This window comes from Falco peregrinus, chromosome 6, assembly GCF_023634155.1.
Source record: "Falco peregrinus isolate bFalPer1 chromosome 6, bFalPer1.pri, whole genome shotgun sequence".
NCBI lineage: Eukaryota > Metazoa > Chordata > Aves > Falconiformes > Falconidae > Falco > Falco peregrinus.
Genome location: NC_073726.1, coordinates 80,736,043 through 80,752,787, shown reverse-complemented (window position 1 = coordinate 80,752,787; position 16,745 = coordinate 80,736,043). Strand labels below are relative to the sequence as shown.

General features: G+C 43.7%; 1 protein-coding gene across 4 annotated transcripts; it reads right to left on the bottom strand.

Annotated features, from left to right (window-relative positions):
• Window positions 1-1,318: 1,318 nt before the first annotated feature.
• Window positions 1,319-16,470, bottom strand: BCL2L14 (BCL2 like 14). Of its 4 annotated transcripts, XR_008747898.1 has the most exons (8): window positions 16,133-16,470; window positions 15,704-15,997; window positions 8,584-9,027; window positions 5,837-6,001; window positions 4,803-4,870; window positions 3,514-3,786; window positions 3,176-3,341; window positions 1,319-2,765 (listed from the first exon to the last, which is right to left on the bottom strand). XR_008747898.1 is itself a non-coding variant. In XM_027789454.2 (6 exons), the coding sequence occupies exons 2-6, from the start codon at window positions 9,017-9,019 to the stop codon at window positions 2,724-2,726; spliced, it is 984 nt and encodes a 327-aa protein (XP_027645255.1). In that variant the 5' UTR covers window positions 9,020-9,027; window positions 16,133-16,470; the 3' UTR covers window positions 1,319-2,723. The 4 variants fall into 4 exon arrangements, 1 of the variants encoding a protein (XP_027645255.1); XR_008747897.1 differs by lacking the exon at window positions 15,704-15,997; XR_008747899.1 differs by lacking the exon at window positions 15,704-15,997 and having other exon boundaries at window positions 5,849-6,001.
• Window positions 16,471-16,745: the final 275 nt, after the last annotated feature.

Genomic DNA, 16,745 nt, shown 5'->3' with positions numbered 1-16,745 from the left:
GCTGATGTAACAAATAGCGTGATGCTGACCTGGGTAGATAGACAATAAGAAAAATCCCAAGTGGCACTTCTTGTTTTAACAGTAAAACTCTTTTTTACAGTAACACCCCAAACTGGCACCAGCATGTCCTACAGCTAAACACAGACAAAGATTTCTTGTGAGAGATTAATGTAAAACGAAGGCATGGCCAGTCACCCTCCCTCACAACATCCCTTCCATTTCCACACACACCGAAAGCACACACATTTGCCTGCTGCTAGTTTAGTCACCACAGATTTAAAAAAGACACCAAGGCGAAGACTGGTTGAGCCAGTAGTAGAGCTTTGTTAATTCATGCCAGGCAGCAGCAGTGGCAACAGCCCGGTGCTCAGCCTTGCTGGCTGCTCTTGGAATAAACCAAAGCCGTCATTCCAGCAAGGAGGTTACCACAGATCCCTGCCATAAAAGGAGTAGATTGCTCTTAAAAATCTAACTGATGCAGATGACAAATGTAAGAATGTCTAAATAAGAAACAGCTCACTTGGCTGATTTCCTATGCTGGCCCCTACTGCTACTGAAAAAAAATCCCTCTTAACAACCCAGAGAAAAATAAGAACCAGCTGAATATCTTTTCTTAGATGGCTAGTTTTCGCATTCCCATTCAAGACCATCTATTTTGCTGTTGGCTCCATTCTTGGCATGAAACTGGCCCCGAGGTACCAAACTGGGGATGAGGGACAAGTGTGGGTTTAAGGCTGCTCAACCTTCAGCTGGAAAACCACACTCACAAGCACAGAATTTGCACCTCGCTGAATACAAGACTGCTATTCAAGCAGAGAAAATTTAAAAAGTGACTTCCATAAGCTAGAGCCCAACTAATAGCAAACTGGTGTATGCTAGCAGACTGAGTCTAGTCTTGGTGTAATTAAAATGGAATTAGATACAGTTCTGCAGTGCCAAGATTTAGCTCGCAAGCCGGCTTTAGAAACCAATCAAATTTGTAATAAAGCAGCAGCCTCCAATGTGTGGGAGGGTACAACGGCTCAACATTTTTTTTCCATAGCAAAAAGATGTTGGAGAAAGAGACAGAAGAAGAACATTTTGAACTTTTGAGTTAAGTTCTTGTCTCTCCCCCACAAATCATCCCTCTTTGGGGACATCTGATGTGATCAGAAAGAGTGGTTGTTCTTAAAACGAAGGGAATCTTAGATTTACAGTCTAGAGATATATCAAGTATTTCCCAGCTCCTTTGAAGAAGGGAAACAAAGGTAACTCACTTCCACCTTCTCCGTCTTCTGTTTCACACATACGTGTCCAAACAGAGGCAGTTTGCTACACATGAGTTGAAAGTTCAATGTTTATTAGAGAAATAGTTGATCTTTGATAGCATTGCATATTTTCCACATCCGGTTAAAACGCTTTGTATCACTTTCATTCAAATTTGTGATTTGTAAATAACTTCTTCGTGCAATCTTTGTAGTTAATGTACTTGTACACACAGAACGAGCACACGTAATGGAAGGGTATCTTACTGAAAGGCAGAAAGCCTGTTCAGGGAACGTTACCTGGTTGTATTGGAAAGTCACAGAAGCGATGCCATGGTTTTACAGCTTCAGCCGATGTTCCGAGTTCCCTATTTCTCCACCGGGCATTTGCATGGGATGGAAATCTAAAAGTAATCAACTAAATGGGCCACAAACCAAGCCTCAAAATCATGAACAGTTTCACTGGCATCTGCCTCTACTCTAAATGAGGCACTGATACTCCTTCCACTGCCACGCACACAGATTCAAGAACTCTAATCAGATCACTTGTTTCCAATGGCTGAAGGGCCAGTTCAGTTTATAGAGAAATCCCTGAGATTACACATAGCATTGACCTCCTTTTGAATAAGGAGGAAAACTCATACAGCAGGATAAATTTTAAATTTCTTGGACTATAAGGCTCTCACAGTGTTTGTATCTTCCACGTTAACGGACAAAACAATGCTGTAAAAGTCATTATCTACTGTGCTGTGCCTTGAAGGGGATTAAAACAGAAGAGTTCAAATTAAAAGCATCTGTAGGTAGATCAGGTCTGTTTTCTTGGGGGAATGGGGAATGCACTGGAGTAAAAAGCCCTCATTAGCTTTACTCAATCCCTTTCAGAAGTATAAAATCATAGAATCATAGAATGGTTTGGGTTGGAAGGGACCTTAAAGATCATCTAGTTCCGACCCTCCTGTCATCAGTACTTTGGGTATCGAATCAGAGAAGGGGGGCTGGGGGAGGGGGTGCAGGCAAGGAGAGGAGACTGACAGCAATATGTCTTCTGACAAGAGACTGTGAAATTGATAACAGTTGGCACCAATATGATCCACTGGCCTCAATTGGTGATGGTTGATCACAGTCCAGCGGCTCTTGATTGCATACGCTGCTATTTTTCTCCAGTTTGCACTTTAACATCCATCCATAGGAGTAGTAGCAAGCACCTCTACTCAGAAAGGTACCTAAAATCACTGTCCGTGGGGCTGAATGCTCCAGGGGAGTTGAAGGTGCCTTCATATTCACTGAACCCTTCTACATCAACACCAACTTTAAGGAAGTGCAATTGTACCCATCAGAGTTACCCGTGCAACAGACCAACCTTCCATGGGAAAAATAAAAATACGTAGCTACTAATCATTCTGACATCTGATTGTGGTAAGATCCTGCACATTCCTTAACTGAAGGCTCCTGCACCCTGAAGAATTAATTCAGTCGTGATTACTCTACTTCTTCCTGATCCAGTGATGTCAAAGCCTTCTCCTGTAACATAGAAAGAGAACTTGAAATTATAGAAGCAATAAGGACATTGATTTTAATTCCAGCTCTGCTGAGGTCAGTCAGTAGGTTTGCCAGTAGGATTTCCTGACCTCACATGCTATAGATTTCTAATGGACACAGGCTGTACAGCTGCTGAAGGTTTTCATTCATTCCATAAGCACAAAAGAACTAGGATCTCTGATGCAAGTGCCTCCCAGCAAACCCGGGTAAATGAGCTATGAAGGGCAGCAGCTCAGCACCGCTGCTGGCAAAAGAGCACTTTGCACAGCTGACTCTGAAGGGGGATCTGAAGATAAACAGATGCTTTTGTGTACAGGGAAAGTGAAATCATACCACGCTGTAAGGGCAGACTGTATGAACTGCTGAACTACTACGCTGTCTCCAGAACCTACCACCGAACAGCACGCTTCTAGGGAGAAGTATAGGATGAGGGCAAGCATGACGTTTCCTGGTGTTTCTCCCAGCCTTCAGCTATTTGTGGTAGAGAGACTGTCTATGCCAGGAATGGTGTTTTATACTCAGCAACCCTCCATGACTGTCTCCTGTTGATTTTTGGACCTATGTAAACAAAAAACTTGTAGTATAGAAGATGTCTTGTAGCAAGTAATTCCACAGCTGGAATACACGCTGTGTTAAAGAATACGCATCTGCTCCGTGTTAGTACAGTGAAAGCGTACTGCTTCAAGGTGCCTTTAGGCTATGCAAAAGTCAAGGGAGGCAAAACACGTACCCAGCCACCCTGGTCCTGAATCCATGGCTTGAAGTGTTCTCTGAGGTACTTTGATCCGAAGCCCAAGACCAGGTTCATAGGATGGTTGTCCACAGCAGTAAGTCTGGTGGCAACTTCCATTATAAAGGCAACTTTCGTGCATTGTACTTGGCCTTCTGGCTCACTTGTTGAGCCTGCTGAGACATCCTCCAGGAACAAATCAGTGATCCTCTTGAAGAAGGTGTAGGACAGCATGTCTTTAAAATGCTGATAGAAAACTTTGTCCTTTTTGATCTGAAAATAAGAATAAGGTTAAATTGAGCCACTTTTGTTGGAATTGCTTTCCCCATCTCATTGGGAAAGGACAGCATCTCTAGGTAGTGCATGCAATGTAGTCTTATTGTGGTGGTGAATGCAAGAGATGACACACAAACCCCACACCTTGCCGCAAAGCTGCTCCTTCAGGCTCTAGAGGTGGCTCTATGTTTTTTCCTTGAAAAAATCTTAAGGTTTTTTGCATTTGAATGAGAAAAGGAGAGAGAGAAAGCAAAACAAGTGTGACACTGATATTGAGACCTGCAGGTGGGGAGACATGGGAATACAGGAGCAGTGGGAAGATGACAGTAAAGGCAAGGTCATGAGAAGTGCTGGCAACAGTTGCCATGCTAAGCTCCTTTTGCTCAGTCAGGATCTTTGTGATGCTTCTTACTATATCTGGGTACCTGTCTACTGCAGGAGCTGAGCACGTCCTCCATGCTGGTGCCTTTATAGATCAGAAGGGGCAGCTAAAGAAGGGAGTAAAGGGAGCAAATACCTATATTTTTTAATAGAGAAAACATCCACTTCCACTAATGGACTCATGTGGGGGTTCTTCATTAGCTTTTGGGCAGGGCTTTCAAAATGCATTCAGAAGATTTATTTCCCTACAGCAGCTCTCAAAGCTGTAGAATTTCTCTCCCTCCACTGGGAACAACTTGTATAACAAATTTAATGCAAACATAAGAGTTCCTCAGAGTCAGTCAAGTGCTCAACATCCCATGAAACTCAATGGGAATTAGGTAAGTGACTCCTCTTCGAAATGCATAACTTTTTTGTTGCCTTCCTCCAACATCCCAACAGAGATCTCTGCTAGTCCTCTGGTCTTAAGAAAGACTTCAGGATGAACAGTGAAGGTTTCAGAAAGCCCTAAGTGTGGAAAGAGAAGTTCAGGACAGAGACAGAGCGTGCTAGGTTACGAAACTTTCATTCCCGAGAGAAGTGTAATCTGTCACACTCCAGCCTGTGTAGCTCCTGAAAACAGAAGGAGTTACCGTTTCTTCTAGCTGGTCCCCTGATTGTCTTAGCAATGAAACTATTCTTTGTATTATCTTTTCTTCACCTGTTAAAGAAAAGAGTAATGTAAATATCACAGCCTGCTAGTAGGATTCAGACAGCAAACTATGGCAAAAGCCTTTGTGTCACTTCATCATGAAAACAGCTGCTATGTGGATTCAGAATTGTGCATCCAGGCTTTAAGCTGAAGCTCACTGTTCTAGTTTGTGTGGAGTAAGCAACTTTTTTGTTGTGACAACATCACTTTTTCTCCATCTGTCTGATGTTTTGCTTCAGTTAAGAATCTGGGCAAGCGCAGGGGCTTTAACATCCCACCGCCAGCCCTTTGGGCTTTGAGGTATGTCTGATAACAAGCCACAACGAAAGAACAGCTATGGAAGCCCACAAAAATAGACTTAAAATTAGGGGGGAAAGATGTCCTCATCATTACCAATTACACCTTCTGCAACATATTAGGACAAACTCTGGGTTTGCCAGATTAAAGAAAATGTAAGTATGGCAGGATCCCTCTTGTAACCAGAAATCCCTAGAAAGCTTGCATTAAAACTAAATCTCCACAGATGTCATAGAAGGCAAGCAGTTCAGATTTTTAACAGAGATTGTTAAGCAGTGTTATTCCATCACCAAAGAGGGATTGACCAAGACATTATTGCCCCAATGACTGGTCTTTGGCCTTAGAGCCCCAGTGTATTACTCTACCCCCAGCCCTCTCACTCCTACCACTGCTTTGTCACCTTACGTCACTGCCTTCATCCTCTTTTTCTCATGTCACACCTCTGTGTTTTAAAGGATGCTCCCTTTGATTGCAGTGGCAGGCAGGACCTGTTAAAGGACTGCAAGGGCAGCCCTGAAATGTGGGCAACAGAGCAAGAATCAGCAGAGCAAGCTTCCTTCTTTGCAGCGTCTTACTGCAGGAGTCCTGAGTGCTTCATCGCGCCTAGAGAAAATACCCCAGTGTGCAATCCCAACCTGACGTACTGTAGCCCATGAACACAAAATTTTTCACCCTTACCATGTTCCTTACCCTCACTTCCATCAGTAAGCTTGCTATTGCCTTGTTCCTGAGACAGGGCATGATACATTGTCTTGAATGATACATCTGAATGAGATTCCTGGGATCTGGAAGTAACAAGCTTGGCAAGTTTGTCTGCAATGTGGTTGACATCTGCTGTTTCACCTCATTGGGAAGGAAGGTGGGAAATAAAGAAGGCAATTAATCTTTCCAGGAAATAATTCAGTGATTTACTTGTTTACATGCCCCCTGAGGTGGAAGTGCCCAGAGGATACCAAGAGATACATTTCCCCATGCTGGGGCTTTGCTATTGCTTGAGATCAGCTGGTAATAATTTATAGAGGCAAGTAACGCAGCACAACCCTTCTCTAGTATGTGAGCAGCAGCTGGCTATACAGAGGCCACACAGAAGCAAGTGTGAGTGTTGCTCACTAGCGTGCATCCTTGCAAGCCAGAAGCACACCACGTTATTAAGAAACCTGAGAGCACTGTTCTATGGGACTGTGAATCTTGGACCTTAGTTGTACTGCCCATGATTAGTTTGTCTGTAGGTCCAGATTCGGAAGAGATGTTGTATTTGAATCTTCTTTCCTTGTTCTCACAGGCTAACCCTGAGCAAAGGAGAAGCAGACTTCACTTCAGAGGCACCTCTAGCTCAAAAAGCTTCTCGTGTTCTTGACGCTGTTGTATTAAGCAGACGTGAATACTGGGAGAACTCAGCAACCAGATTGGCTTTATCCACCTTCTGTAATGACCTTGTCCAGGACCCTTACCAGCTGAAGGCATCGCTTGGTGAGGGCACTCCAGCAGGGATCCTGCTATAGCGAAAAGAGCAGGAGGAGCTGTTGCAAGTTTGTTTCATCTGAAGGGTGCTCTTCCTTACAACTTGCCTCACCAAGGCAAAACTTGATCTCCCTACCACCACTGCCAAGTGGCAGGTCCCACATGACCAGCAGAATTGAGACAAGCTCAGCAGCGGTCTGACCCATAACACATGTAAAATTCATAAGCAGGGTTTATTGTGAGGGCAGCAGGGGTTAATGCAGCCAACGAAACCAGCATTTCAAGGTGGGTGAATCAACCCCAAGACAGTTCCACCACCTTGCTTGCCTGCCTGCAGAGCTCGTCAGGGAGCTGCTAAACTTCTAGGAAGGGGATAGATTGTTCATGGCTTTGGAAACCTCAGATTAGCCAAATGGTTTTAAATTGAATAGGCCTTCAATTTAGAATGGTAATCCCCAAAAGCACCCCATTTGCTCCAGAATGTCCTGGCCAAGCTTGCAGGGCAGCTGTTAGCAGTGTAAGTGATAAAGAACATTAATAATGTTTTAGGAATTGGTGCAGCAATCTGCTGAAAGGCAGGTAAAGCCCAGATCTGAAGTTAGGCAGGATCCCCAGGGAGGTTAACAACCAGTGTGGGGAGCTTTTACCTCCAGGCTATGCTGCCACCCATGCTGCAGGGACATGCCAATGTATTGGCAGGGCCTTGAAGTGATTGCACCCAAACTCTCGAGCATTTTCCTTGGCAATGTGAAAATACAATGGACATGAAACCAGATATCTGGATGCAGGTATATGTCCCTGGCATCCAAACAATGGGAAGTTATAGTTATTTCCCCCTAGCAAAAGGCACTAAGCTGAAGCAGGGGCTTTCCTTGAGAGGCAGAACTGGATTTGGCAGCAAGGAGAGTTTTGGGCTTGGTGGGTAGGAGCTGGTCCAGGACAGTTAAATTGGTCAGGGATGGGACATTAGGCTGGAGAAGTCACTGATAAATGATTTTTAGAAATATCTTTAAATGCATTGAATGGGGAGAGCAATTGCTGTGACACCAACAGTATCAAGCTGGGACAAATAAAACCACCCCTTACCTTATGCAGATGCAAACAATATGGCAACTTCCTATATGCTGTATATGCAACTTAATGGGAATACCTCATTCTCCTCTCCCAGTCTTGTATGAAAAATTATTAGTTATCATCCAGAGCAGAAAAGGGAAAACCTTATTGTCTGCAGTGCAGCACCTGGCGTGGGGCTGGCTTTGGGGCTGGGGTACAAGATGTTTATGTGGGTGGGAACCTTGGGTGTTGGGTGGATTACAGCCACCTACCACCTCTTCTCCTAACACACAGGAGGGCAGGTTTAAACTTAATATAATAACAACATATAAAAGAGACGTAGATGACTCTGGAAGACTGTTTCCATTTAGCTACATGGTGGGGTTATGAGACGTGATCCAGAGACATAGGCTGCGGCTGCTCTGTGCTTGAGGCTGGTCACTGCCAGCTGCTTGGCAGCAGTTTCAAGCAGAATCTAGCACTTGTGTCTTTAGTGTGGAATGTTTATCATATGATAAAGTTCCTTGAATGGGCGGGCCTTCAAACAACCCTTCCTTGATTTTAGTGTGGAGGTCTTCAGTCTGACCAGTGTTTTGTGTTTTCTTTCTAACCAGATATGGAAAAGAAAAAGGCAATGCTTGAAAAAAAAACAACTTGTGCAATTATATGATACCACCATATGATGGAAAACAGAAAAGCCAGTCACAAGCATGAATCTTGTGTGTGCAAGCACTACTGAAGATCTAGCAATCTGCCTTCCTAATTGGAAACCAATAAAGCTAGCATAAGAGGTGACCAAAAAGTGAAAGAAACCACCGTCTTCCTCCTGCTTTTCCACAGGCCACAAGCCATTTCAGCTATTTAGGGAGAGAGATAAAGACAAACAGCAAAAGTAAAGAACAAGAACATACTTGTCTGATGCTGAGAATTCCATTCTTGAACGCTCTCAGATTGTGCCTCACAAATGGAGAAATGTGCTGTGCAACCTTGGCGCAATGGCTGCTCAGGGGGCTTTTTCTGCTTTGCTCTGCTGCAGAAAAAAGGTATACAATATCCTGGCAAGTAGGTTTTCTTTGGTTGATTTTTGCTCTGCTGTTGTGGCACAAGACCCTGATAAACTAATCTTTGACTTAGTCCATCTTTATCTCTTTGATAGTCAGTCTTTACTTTTCTCCCAGTTAAAGAGGATGATTTCCGCACATTAGCCTCATTTTTCAGAAGTTTCCCATATTTACTGACAGACAACCGCCGCTGGGCATAGGCCATTAGGATCTTGTATTCTATGCTGTCTCGCTCATCATCTTCTAGTGGTATTTCTTCCATACTGACGTCATTTGGTGAAGACATCTTGATTCCTGCAAAAACATATTCTTAGTTTTAATGGCTTATGGAAGCCTGTTTTTCATGAATACCAACCAGTACTTGACACTTCTACAGAACTTTTCACCAAATACCTTATAAAACTCAGTGGTGTGAAGAATATTGCAGTACCCAGGAAACAAAGAAGCGCTGTTTCCTAGAAAGATAATTTGGTTACAGAGAAATACCTCAAGTAGCAATCAAGGCCGTCAAAGAACAGGAACAAGAGATGTGATACGTTGCTTTTAACTGCATTTGGTGGCTTAGACAGGAAAGATGAGGAAATTCAAGGAGTACTCAATGGTCAGGGTGCAGTGCATGAGAAGAAGAAAGCCCATAACAGTAATCACTGGTTCTTGGGATGGAAAGAAAAATGATTCATCAAAGCACTGCAAAGGAAAAGCCTATACTGCAGCTCAAATGAGCAAGCATCTAAGTACATGAAAATTGTTCTTTCAGTGGAAGCTTTGACAAATTCAGGACCTGAGTACTCTAGGTAGGAAAGCAAACAAGAACTAGCCCAAACATTAGGAAAAACTATGGTATTTACCTATCATAATGTTCTCAACTGTCCTTTCACTTTAGGGGACCTGAATCAACAATCTTGCATTTGACTGCATTCAATGGATGGTGTGGTGGCACTTACCTAGGGTAACTTGCTTTTGTTCAAATAAACATATAAATCCCACAGCACACACATGCATTTTGCCCTCTTTCTGTTTCTCTACACATTGTAGCTTATCAAGCCAGAGTGCAAAACACTCTTAAATCTTTGCTTAGCGCTAGACCTGTCTGCCACCCGGCCTCTAGGGAGCCAGAGCAACCAGATGAAGAAGCAGGAGTCATCAGCTGTGATGCAGTGACCTAGCTGCTGTGCTTTTTTTGTTCCCCAAAATCAGTCTTCTCCAGAGCCCAGGTGAGGTTTTAGTTGTTTAAGCAGGCAACCCTGACCACCGACAGCAGGCTGTGGGCAACACCTCTGTTGCCCATGCAAAGTCAAACCAGACTATGCACATATCCGGAACCTATTGCTAGAGTTCTAGTGCTGACAAGCCAGAATAGGAGGCTCCTGTCCCCACTGCCCTTAAAAAAGTGTCAAATTCACTCACGCTATGCCCCCAGCCTGACAGAAACAATTTTAATCTCATTTATTCCTGTCTAGAATACCATTCAGCTACTCGCCACGTTGAATGTAATGCTATTGCTGATATGTAGCCAACAGGATTTAAATCCTAAGCACAGAGACTCACATTTGGGATTAAACACACCTCACATGCCCTGAATCCAAAGGAGTCAGTGGGAATGGGGTGCCTTGCTCCCCATGTATTTTTAATTTAGCAAGCCACCCCTCCTAATTCACAACAGGACAACTGTTCTGTAGGAGGCAGCTTTCTCGTGCAGCCTGATCCTGCAGGGGTCTCCAGGCACAGCAATGGGGGTGCGATGGTGTATGAAGGGACCTGGGTACCCTGTCTCCTCACAGGTGCTGGGAGGCAAGGCACAGGGGCAGGGAGACTGCCAGGATGCACCGTAATTCCAGATCACTTGTCTTTACTGTGCAGAGGCTTGAAGTTACTAGCTGCTTCCTTCAAACTCTGGAAAACTACAAGTTGTTGAGCTAGGAACCATCTGTTAATCCCCTTAAAACTTTATTTTATTAAGTATAAGGATGAAATAAGTCATATACGTATGTGCCAGATTTTCACCTGGTATAAACTATCTTAGTCCTCCGAAAATCCACAGGATACTGACTCACCTTTAGCAAGGGGTATCACTGACTTCCACTTTCACCTTAGGACAGTCATTAAAGAAATGAGAATGGGAACAGTGTGGTAGGGGGTGTCGTGGTTTAACCCTGGCTGGCAGCGAAGCCCCACGCAGCTGCTCGCTCACTCCCCCCGCAGTGGGGTGGGGGAGAGAATCAGAAGGGTGAAAGTGGGAAAACTCATGGGTTGAGGTAAGAACAATTTAATAGGGAAAGCAAAAGCTGCCGCACGCAAGCAAAGCAAAACAAGGAATTCATTCACCACTTCCCATGGGCAGGCAGGTGTTCGGCCATCCCCAGGGATGCAGGGCTCCATCACACGTAACGGTTACTTGGGAAGACAAATGCTGTAATGCCAAATGCCCCCCCCCCTTCCTTCTTCCCCCAGCTTATATATACTTAGCACGACGTCATATGGTATGGAATAGCCCTTTGTTCAGGTCACCTGTCCTCGTTGTGTCCCCTCCCAATTTTCCGCACCCCTCCAGCCCTCTTGTTGGCAGGGCCCAAGGAACTGAAAGGTTCTTGACTCAGTTTAAACACCCCCCAGCAACAACCAAACCCATCAGTGTGCTACCAACATTGCTCTCACACCAACACACAACTGTGTTGCCTTCGAACAGCCTCCTGGGCTTCAGCAGAAGCCCTGTCCTGTGAAAGGCCCAGCACTGCACTAAGACCTCTTGCTCACAAGGTCATGCAAAGGTGAGAGCCTGTTTGCTGGACATGGCTGGGGCAGTTTGGAGGCTGAGGGAGAAGGCACAAGTTCCCTTTCTCTTGCTGGTTGCTGCCTTGAGATATTCAAAAGGTCAGCAGGAGCTTTGTGTCTTCTCACAAGCAGCTTTAATGACCTTGCAAGGGAAACTAAAAGCCCAGCAGGAAGTCAGCAAGAGTCTGTTATAAGAAATAAACCAAGTGGAGACAAAGAAGTGGGAGCTGGAGATACAGAGAAAAGAAAGGAAAACTGAAATGATGCAAAACAGGCACGGGGGTGCTGCTGCTTCGTTGCTGTGCCTAGGAAGGGAGCGCTGACGTGTACTACCCCCGGGATGCAGGGGAGCAAATCCGTGACCTGTAGCTGTTTGAGACCATCTTCCAGTGCAAACCAGAGCAGCCTAAAGAGTGTTTTACGCTGGTACTGCATTTCTCGGTGTCTCTGCTACACAGAAAGCAAGGCTACAGCAAATCCCTTCAGCTAGTCAATGAGCCCAGGAACAGGTATTTCCCTTTGCTCCAGAATCCAGACCAAGCAGTTATTTCATTTTAAAATTTGCCCAAAAATAGAGAGAAAATTTCAAAGGCTATACAATTCTTTTTCGTTATTTAATACTTAATTCAAAATCAGTCTTCTCCTTGGAAAGACCCAACCTCACCCTTCTGATCAGACACTCATACTACTTAAAACAGCATAGCCTTCCCCAGCATGGGTACTCTTTATAGGTGTAACATTCATATGTACCCGTTTTTCACTAATATAAAAATATAAATAACAATATAAAATACATATACTATGTATATATATAAATCATAAAGTAATTATAGAAAATAATACAAACATTCATTTATAAACAGCAAGAAGGATTACCAGTAGTAGCAGTAAAAACCCTTACAGCCCTGTACACTGAGCTATTACTTACACATTAAGAACAGTCCTACCCAAGGTGGTTGTACAGATAAAAATCAAGCAACAGTTCAAAGGTTGGTCTCCTAAACGAGGCTAAGTGCAGACTGATAGCAGGAGGTAGGGTTTTATTACAGCTTGCTAGTACGTAACATCAAATAAGCACTAGCACATCAGATGCAGCTGTACAGCTAAGCCTGAACCTCGCTCTGATGGGGAATCTCTGAGAAATGAAACAAATTACGTTGGTAAAAATGTGGTAAAGGAGCTTCCTTACTGGGACCATTTTTGAGCACTGATGTCTTGGTAAGAAGCCTCACCCCTGTGTATACAACAGGCTGAAGAAGCATAAAAAGGAGTCACAGTTTATAGCTCATTTATGCCATTACTTAGAGATAGAAAGAAAAGGAGGTACCACCACATGCTGGTGAGCATTTATAAAGAAGACTTCCAGTAGCTAACTTGATTTTCAGTTCATTTGAAAATTTTGAATCTTAATTGGTGACTTAGGTCTGTCTTTAGACTTACTTTTTCATACTGTAACTGTGTTATTTTTCTAATATCCTGTCTGCTGTGCGCCAGAGATGAGCGGGACCTTTTGCAGAAGCAGAAATGGCTTTGCATGAACTCTCTTTCTCAGAAATGAGTTTCTATAAAGAACGTTTTTTAATGCAAGCATTGAGTCAGTTTGACAAGTACTTGGAAGTCCTGCTAAAACCCAAATGTGCATATTATTTCCTAGGATGATTAAAAGAAACTTGGAGGATCAGATTATGGAGCATGGTCTCATTCTGTCTACTTAAAAACTCTGGCCTAAATTATTTATCTTCTGGAGCTCGCAGGCCCTGAGGGAGCAGTGTTACCCTCTCCTTTTTTACTCTCCTCCAGACCTTTTCCTCCTATTGCCAAATATCACATCCACATGCTATTTCCCAGAAAATGGAAACTGAACTGCCAGTGCTCATAGTGGTACATTTAGCTGTAACTCTCCTTCCACTTCAAGGCTTGTCTGCCAGGATGGAGAAATTTGGCAAAAACACAGACAGACTTCTGTGAGCAGCATGACCGACAAAACCTGCTCTCCTGTGGAGCCTCTGAGCACCAGTACTGACTAAACTTGCACAAGTCCACAAAAATACCCCCCAGACTGTAGCACCATCCTGAGCCAATTGCAATGACAGTCAACAAAAAGCTTGAGAAGTTTATTATACAAGGCTGAGTGGGCAGGATACGGAAATAAAACCATAAAAAAGAAACTAGCAGTGTGACTGTTTAATGTTTATTAGGAGGAAGTGTAGCCTGGAGGTTCAAGTTTAGATGAAATAACTGTTGATTTGGAGGGTGTCCGGCTATAGGCCTGTGTTCGGCAAAACTGGACAAAGTGGTGTCCTGGCTATGCCATTTCTCGACAGTTGTTGTATTGGTGTTATTTATTAATATATAGTTGCATGTATAGCTGCCAACCACCATGGCAGCTAACTCTACAAGTCCTCTTGGCTCATGCTCACCACAGATGCTGCTTGAGCCCAGACTTGGATGCTGCACTCGTGCCTTCCCAGTCCCTCCTCTCCTCCTAAAACCCGCTGGAGTGCCTCCTGTCCTTCCTCTTCAGGTGCCCCCAGAGCACAGACAAGCTCTACCACTATTTCTTCCCCAGGAAGGTCCCCTGCCACATGAACAGCCCTGAGATTTACCCCCAAAAGGCTTAGGGACCTTGACCAAGCAGAGGCAACGTCAGTGCTGACCCTGTTGTTTGGCCAGATTCCCATCACATACATTCTTACCAGCGCTAGCAGACCCCAGGGAAGCGCAGGTAGCTGCAGATGGCTCTGCAGCAAGAGGCACTGCCTTTCCTGAAAGGCTGAGTAGACAAAGCAGCGAAAGAGGCCCCTGAAAAATCATCATAGAATCATAGAATAATTTAGGTTGGAAAAGATCTTTAAGATCATCAAGTCCAACCATAAATCTAATGCTGCCAAGTCGACCACTAAACCATGTCCCTAAGCACCATGTCTAGATGTCTTTTAAATACCTCCAGTGATGGTGACTCAGGTACTTCCCTGGGCAGCCTGTTCCAAAGGTTGACAACCCTTTCAGTGAAGAAATTTTTCCTAATATCCGAGATAAACCTCCCCTGGTACAACTCGAGGCCATTTCCTCTCATCTTAACTAATAATCCTTGGATTGTTAGTCCAAGCTATTTAAGCCTCATCTGATGCTTCTCTCTCAACCAGCAGAGACAGAAACGTGGTTGCTTGCGTGCAACACCAGCTCTAAATAAAACACTTTATTTTTGAGGCAATGCTGGAGAAAGGCACTGACAATAATAGCACCAATGTTTACCTTACTGCCTCATCCCAGGTGTGGGTCTTTCCCTTCATCTCTGCTCAGAGGAGCAGATTGGGGCGTGTGGTAGTGGAGACTCCTGTGCAAGGGGAAGCAAAGGTCAAGATTCCTCTCCAAGCATTTCAAGCTAGATCCTCTGGGTCGATGATTCTAACTTACTGCTAGTTCTAGTGGAGAAAAGCAGAACCATCGTGGGTCTCCAGAGTTCATTAGTATGTAAGCAACACACTTTGCTGAAGAAGTAATATGTGTATATTGAGTCAGTCACTTTCATAAAACCCTTACTGGGAAAGTATTGTCTGTGCAAGAGAGGCTGAACCGTTTTAAACTGTACAGCTGCTGTAGAAAGCTGGTTTCACACAGAAGCCCACCAGAAAGGACCTCTCCATGTGGTACTGCAATACAGTTGCCTCTAGGATGGAAAGCAGTAACTTGCAAGCTGAAGGATTATGTGCCCCTTATTGAATCTTAACTAAATAGGACACAACATAATTAGTGAAGCCAGAGTTACACTACGATGCCAAAGAAAACATCCCTAGTGGCAACAGATTTTTCATGAGCGCTGTTATGCAACAAATACAATACATGCTATATGAAAAGGTCTACATGTCTTTCAGAAGTGAGGTTGCCTGCTAGTCTATGGCTGTCCAGAAGTATTTCCCACGTTCTCACAGCTGAGAGGCTGCCAGAGACTCAGCCTCTAGAAGAGAAGTGATGCACTATTTGGCTTTCAGCACCAACAGAAATGGTAAAGCATGTATTTATGACTTCCAGCAGACTAAATTGGCTGTCACTGTGCAGCAAAGATCTGGGAGCAAAAAGGGAATAACAGATCTGCCTACTGATGATTTCAGGGGAGCATATCACCTGCTGAATCACCTCCACCAAATTTACCCGCTCAGATCAGAGTTTCTTTCAGTTGTAAATGAAGTCATCTTACCAGCAAGAGGTGACCCAGCTTGAACTGGGCCAACTTGTATGAATCGGCTGGTGAGGATTTAAGTCTGCAGGAATACACTGGGTTAGCCCCAAATTTTAAATTCAACCTTCCACAACTAGCTGTAGTGTAGTCAGCAGAAAATGTCTTTGCTCTCCTTGGCAGGTTATGTCAATCTCTTCTTTCAAAAGCATACAGCCAACAGCAGCAAAGCTTGTATGGCAGCTCCAAAAGTCCCAGGGCAGTTCTTTCCTTTTTTCACACCACAGCTAAGCCCAAAAGTACATTGTTCAATACCTAAGTTAATGATGATAAATATAACCATTTAATCCATATACAACTAAGATTCAGAGAGTCTTGTGCTGGCTTATAGACAGCCAAACATTATACAAGAGAAACCAAGTTCAGAGAAGAAAAGAGGGGGTTTATTACCTTCCAGGTCTATTGCACCAGCAACTCTTGGTGCCTGCTGATATCAATTCTTTGTCCTCCTCCTCCAGTGGCTAGACTTGTCTTGCTAGAGCCAGCCTTGCAAGCACAGCACTTCCTTCAGAAAACTGAAGTTTCCTTCTTTTATTTAATATTTTCAGTCTTTCATCAAAACATATGTTTGTAAGCTTTCATTAAGAAGGTCACTCCACTTGCAATTAAAAAAAAAAAAAAAGTGCCCCTTGTACTTCCTTATGAGAACACGTCAGCTCACTTATAAAAAGCTGAAAGGGGTAGGGTTTGCCCTTCCTGCACGTGACTTGTTCTCCGCAGTGCACCATGCAAGGGCAAAAAGTCTATAGCTCTTTAGGGCTTCTTGCCAAACTATTTATTTATTTATTTATTTCCCCCCAAACCCTGTTTTTCTCCATGGTACAGGTCAAATCAAATCATCATTTTGATACAAGAAGGTTTTTTAAGTGTTTTGAAAACAGTTATACCTCTTCTTCTATATGAACTAGTAAACACTATAAAACAGTAAACTAGTCTGTTTTTTCATATGTCATTGCATTTTTTTTTTCCAAAATCACATTAAACATTAATTAGATAAGATTGG